Source organism: Oncorhynchus mykiss, chromosome 23 (assembly GCF_057628025.1).
Source record: "Oncorhynchus mykiss isolate SJ-2025 chromosome 23, ASM5762802v1, whole genome shotgun sequence".
Classification (NCBI taxonomy): domain Eukaryota; kingdom Metazoa; phylum Chordata; class Actinopteri; order Salmoniformes; family Salmonidae; genus Oncorhynchus; species Oncorhynchus mykiss.
In genome coordinates this window covers 44,483,197-44,488,329 of record NC_143044.1, presented here as the reverse complement: position 1 = coordinate 44,488,329, position 5,133 = coordinate 44,483,197, and the positions used below count along the sequence as shown (strand labels likewise).

General features: G+C 40.2%; 1 protein-coding gene across 1 annotated transcript; it reads right to left on the bottom strand.

The window, feature by feature from the left end:
* Positions 1-232: 232 nt before the first annotated feature.
* LOC110502967 (proteasome subunit beta type-1) lies at positions 233-2,791 on the bottom strand. The gene is made up of 6 exons (XM_021581317.3): positions 2,259-2,791; positions 1,786-1,893; positions 1,383-1,464; positions 1,122-1,251; positions 879-985; positions 233-620 (listed from the first exon to the last, which is right to left on the bottom strand). The coding sequence occupies exons 1-6, from the start codon at positions 2,354-2,356 to the stop codon at positions 435-437; spliced, it is 711 nt and encodes a 236-aa protein (XP_021436992.1). The 5' UTR covers positions 2,357-2,791; the 3' UTR covers positions 233-434.
* Between the last annotated feature and the right edge of the window lie 2,342 nt (positions 2,792-5,133).

Here is a 5,133-nt window from a genome sequence, read left to right as displayed (position 1 = left end):
GAATGCCAAGCGTGTGTGCAAAGCTGTCATGAAGGCTATTTGAAGAATCTCAAATATATTTTAATTTGTTTAACACTTTGTTACTACATGTGTGTTACTTCATTGTTTTGATGTCTTCACTATTATTCTACAATGTAGAAAATAGTACAAATAAAGACCCTAGAATGAGCAGGTGTTCTAAACTTTTGACCGGTAGTGTATGTTGAGCAAGAATTGTCTTGATACATTTGGAAACTGTTCAGACTTCATTGTAATCAAATACATTTAACATTTCATGTTTCTTAAAAAAAAAATTATACTGACATGAGAAAATAAACTACAGGGAACATTTTTATTCTTCAGCAAGAATGTAAAGAGAAAAGCAGGGGAAGGGTCCAAAATATGAAAAATCCAGACAAAAGCAGTAGCTTGAAATGGTGGCAGAAATAGGTTGTTCAGTCCTTCCTGAGTGGGACTGTTTCTTCTTTGATGCCCTCCTTGGTGACGATGCAGATCCTGAGGGCATCTCCGGTGTACACGTCTCTCTCAGCAGCAGAGATGAAGACATCTTTGACCAGCTGCACAGCCTTCTCCTGGTTCAGGGGCAGGTGCTGCACACCCTCCATGTTCTTGAATCCAATCTAATTGTAAATTAAGAATAAAAGACAGACTAAGGGGCAATACAGAAACAAAGAGATGGTTTGTCCCGAACCAAAGATATCTTGGTCACTAGAATGTCTAGGGTTTCCTTGCCACTGCTAAATTCTGCATACACATTTGGCATACAAACATTCAAGCCATATTGTGCTGTCAAATTGGACATAGGTGCTTTGGGGGGGAACAAAGCCCTCAAAAGCTAATAGCAATGCTCAACTTATACCACTTTTTGGTTTATTTACCTGATTGTCAAGCAGAGGTTGCAGCATGGCACTCGCTGAGCCACCAGCTTTGTATGTGTCTCTCTGATAGGATCCCACAGGGTCAAAACTGTAAACAGCTCCTTTACCTGAAAAGCAAAAACAAACCAGCTCAGTTTAGAGTCATAAATAGTGGACTAGACTTAACACATGCAGTGAATACCTTACACATATGGAACCAAGCATCTGATAATAGTAATAGCAGCAATAGAGCAGGAGTCATACCCTCCTCATCCAAGCCACCGATGATGTTGTAAACGTAGTAGGGGAAGAATCTTCTACCGTACAGGATTGTTGACAGCATGGCTGCGATGGCTCCACTTGTCATGCTCTTGTTGTTTGAATGCTTGTACATCTAAAAATACATTTTCCCATCAGATATTGGCTGATGTTAGAAAATTATACATTTACAAATGTTAACTTTCAGCTCAACTAACAATTTTGAAAGAAAATTATGAAAGTGAAACAGCCTCAAAATGATCTCACCTTTAATCTTGCATCAATGATTTTGGTCAGAGTCAAGCAATCCCCATGGAATCCACTGCAGCCTATGACAGTTGTATTTGTTCTGTGAGAAATTAAACATCTATTAGTAACAGCACCGTAACTTAGTGGTGGAATATTTAACATGTAATTTATTATGATGTTCACAAGCACAGACAGGCAGCCCAATTATGATTTCTCCACAACTAATTGTTTTTTTTGTTCAGCTCAGAAAAAGATCTGTGATTGATCAGATTGGTCAAATGACCAATTAGTGAAAAAATATCAGAATTGAGCTGCCTGTCTAAACACAGCAATAGTGAGGCAGTAAATGGGGTTAAACCACACCATCTGGCAATTTGCCTTCGGTAATCCTAGGAAATACAGTTGTGTGCACTTGACTTACAACTTGTAACATTTTGGAGAGTCACGACTGTGGATTGAATAGCCTTCACTCAAACGGGTGTCTGAGGCCACAATGGCGAAGTCTTCACCTGCAACGGCAAGCACAGTCCTGAAAACACACAAAAAAGTTAAGTGGCAGTTGACATGATGCCCTAACAAACAAGTTGACGTTAGTTTTGGCAAAACCTTAACTCAACTACCAGATAATTAACGTTAGCTACTGTAGCTAACTGAAATCGAAACCAGATAAACATGTATTGTTGTTCACGTAGTTAGCTAACGTTACTTAACTACGAACATCTATTGATGAAGTGTTAGCTATTTGCACAATGACATATTACTAGTCAGACGCTATCTCCAGTCAGTGTCCATTCTGCAGAACACAATTATGTACAGCATTAGCTAGGTAACGTTACTGTAGCTTGCTATCATTTGGGCTACCAAAACGATTGTTAGTTGGATATTGACGCTAACCCTCCGTTGAAGGAATATGGAGAGAATCGGTGCTCTACTGGTCCAGTATAGTGATACTCCTTCATTTTCCCATTATCTCCATAAACTTGCGTAAACATTATAGCAGTTAGCAAGGAAACCCGAACTCTTCAACTTGCTGAGACAAATGGGAAATCTCGCTGTATCACTGCAATATGGCGGACGGAAATGCTTCTTCTTCTTCATCATCATCAACAACCGACAAAACAAAAAAAGTTGTCTTTCCTACCACCCAGTGGCTGGAGTCATGGAGAGAGTTCGAAAAAGCGGTGAGGGAGGAGCGCTCTCAAATCGAACAGTAATCTGTGCAGCTCAACAATGTTACCAGCAGAAACAATGTCCAGAAACAATTTTCAAACATATTTTCATTGGGAAAGCAGATAAAGCATTTTTTTTAAATAAAAAAACATCACTTTAGCATATGAAAATACAGAGTCCTACTAATTACGTAACTTTTGTCTTGCCGACTTCGCTGCTTGGGCTTAACGGTTTCCGTTGTAAAACGTGATGAATACACAGTCATCACGTCTTACAACGGAAACCGTTAAGAACAAAACGGAAGCTAAAGGTAATGAAACGGCGAGGGACTTACCTGAATTTGTCCAATAGAATCTCGTTTTCATTGCAAAACGTTTTCCTTTCGGAGTAAACGTTTTGCAACAGAATAAACGTAATGATGACAGCCCTGTTGTGTCTCTTTCAGTGTGTCTTCGTCCGCAGAGATGAGGGTAAAGCCATTGCATTTAGGTTAACATGTTGTAACAAATTTGCGATTCACTTTGAGCCTGGCCTTTGGTGTTGTTACATAGCTCATATAAACAAAGACATTCCGTAGTAAGAACACATACACCCAGCCATAAGACTGACCCCCTCTTCCTTATATAAACACACATCTCATCTCCCTCTAACTGGCCGGTCCCAAGAGCAAAGAACTTTTGCTGTGCACCAATGGGGCCCGCTCTGGCTAGAGCAAGGCCCGCCTCCAACCCTCCGACCAGTCAAGAAGACCGAAACGACAAGACTCCACCTACTTTATTCTATGTATAAAAATGTATGTAACCATTGTATAGGCCTCTTTTTCACCTGGCTCCTTGCCGAGTTATGTGAACTAGGTCCGTGCACGTAAAACTGCGGGACAAGATATCTCTGACTCATTAAAACTGTCTTTTGTTACAACTGAAATCCACTCTGTCCAGCGTCCGTGATTTGGTCTCAACTCTCCAGTTTTTGAACACTAACATTACCGGTATCTACGTTTTTCGTAGATGTATACACTAGCTTTTTATTGCTGTATAACTATAACGTATCAATCTACCAAGCTAACTCGCCTTTACCTTAGCTAGCTAGGTAAGTTAACGTAAACTCGTACATCGCCTTGGTCCGTACAATTTCCCTTAATTTAGCGCCCCAAAAACGTAATACTTCCAGATCAACTGTAATGTCAATACCAGTGTAAAGCACAATTTCTCCCCTTTCCAACAGAATCAATTACATGACCTAAAAGCTGCCCGTATCTGCATAATTCAAGCAGGCAATGAGCCCCGTCGGGTCTTTTTTAATGGCGGGTGGGTAAGCGAAACTAATAAGACTCGTGTGGGAAAATTGCTTTTTTAAAAACTCGATCTGTCCAACTTATCACCTCTCAAATGTAAATAAAACACTATAAAGTATAATGTGTCATTACATACCTATTTGAAGGTTTGTGTCGAATTTGAATCGGGTTTTTAGGGCGGTGTTAAAGTGATCTTAGAAGTAAACAGCGGCTTTGAGAATGATGATCGCATGCAATGATGGTGAAAAAAATGACTAGGTATCCCCCCCTTACCCCGTCACTGTCCATTTCTTGTTTTTAAAGGATGATAGAAGTGCTACACCTGGTGGAGAGAGTTTGTAAGACAGAAAAAGTAGCTTTATGCGTGCTGTACGTTACGACATGACACGTCAAGATGTAACGGAGGGTCAGTTTCTTTCAACTTTTCTCCAATACTATAGAGCCATTACCATGTTGATCAACGCTTGAATAGAAACCTAGTTCACACCCCCGATTTTGACATCAACACAGTCGCTTAAAGTCCCATTAGTTTTCTTTGTAGCCTTGTTTGAATGTTGCGGTTTACCTTACCCTGGTGACAAGACAAGGAGTTTGGGCTATTCCTAGCTTTGGGACACTACATCGGGAGTCTGTGTATTCAGCCTGATCTCATAGACAAGACGTAACATAATAAATGTACATCTGGAACACTCATTGGTATTATATGTTACTTTTGGTATGTATGGTTCAGTGCTTAATTTGTAAGCACTAATTTGTAAGTAGTCCTTGTGCATAGAGTTGTATGGTTCGTTTAACTTTGCAATCATTGGTATTTATTTTGTTACTACCGTGGAATTACCCATTTATTAATACCCCGTCTGGAACATAAGTGTTTGACAGTTGTAGATGACCTGAGAGGACCATTTCCAGAATCAAACACTGTCATGTTCCAGACGGTGTATTTAGAAATTCAGTCTGGTCCCCAGGCAACTAGCTAGCTATCATCACTAAGAGTCCGTTTGCTGTTGAGTGACTGCTTAAGTTAGCTGTTAGCTACGATAATACACAGGGGGCGTAGAGACTGTCACTGCTTTTTGAGTCATCACCGCTCGACGTGATTGATTTATGGGATCAATATCATGCCAAATGTATTCGCAAATGTAAGATACCAATCCACAAATGTAAATCACTTTCCACAAATGTAAATCACCAATCCACAAATGGCGCGATGGGTAACGATGCTTCGATGGTGTCTTGTTGATGTGTGCAGTGTCCCTGGTTCAATAACAGGTTGGGGCGAGGAGAGTGACGGATGCAAAAGTTTGA

What these genes read in the sequence shown, in the direction of transcription:
- LOC110502967 (XM_021581317.3), bottom strand. Translation starts at nt 2,356, where the DNA reads ATGTTTACGCAAGTTTATGGAGATAATGGGAAAATGAAGGAGTATCAC. An exon ending in CCATATTCCTTCAACGGAGG is followed by an intron (nt 1,894 to 2,258) that starts GTTAGCGTCAAT and finishes GTGTGTTTTCAG; the next exon opens with GACTGTGCTTGCCGTTGCAG. An exon ending in AACCTCTGCTTGACAATCAG is followed by an intron (nt 621 to 878) that starts GTAAATAAACCA and finishes ATTTACAATTAG; the next exon opens with ATTGGATTCAAGAACATGGA.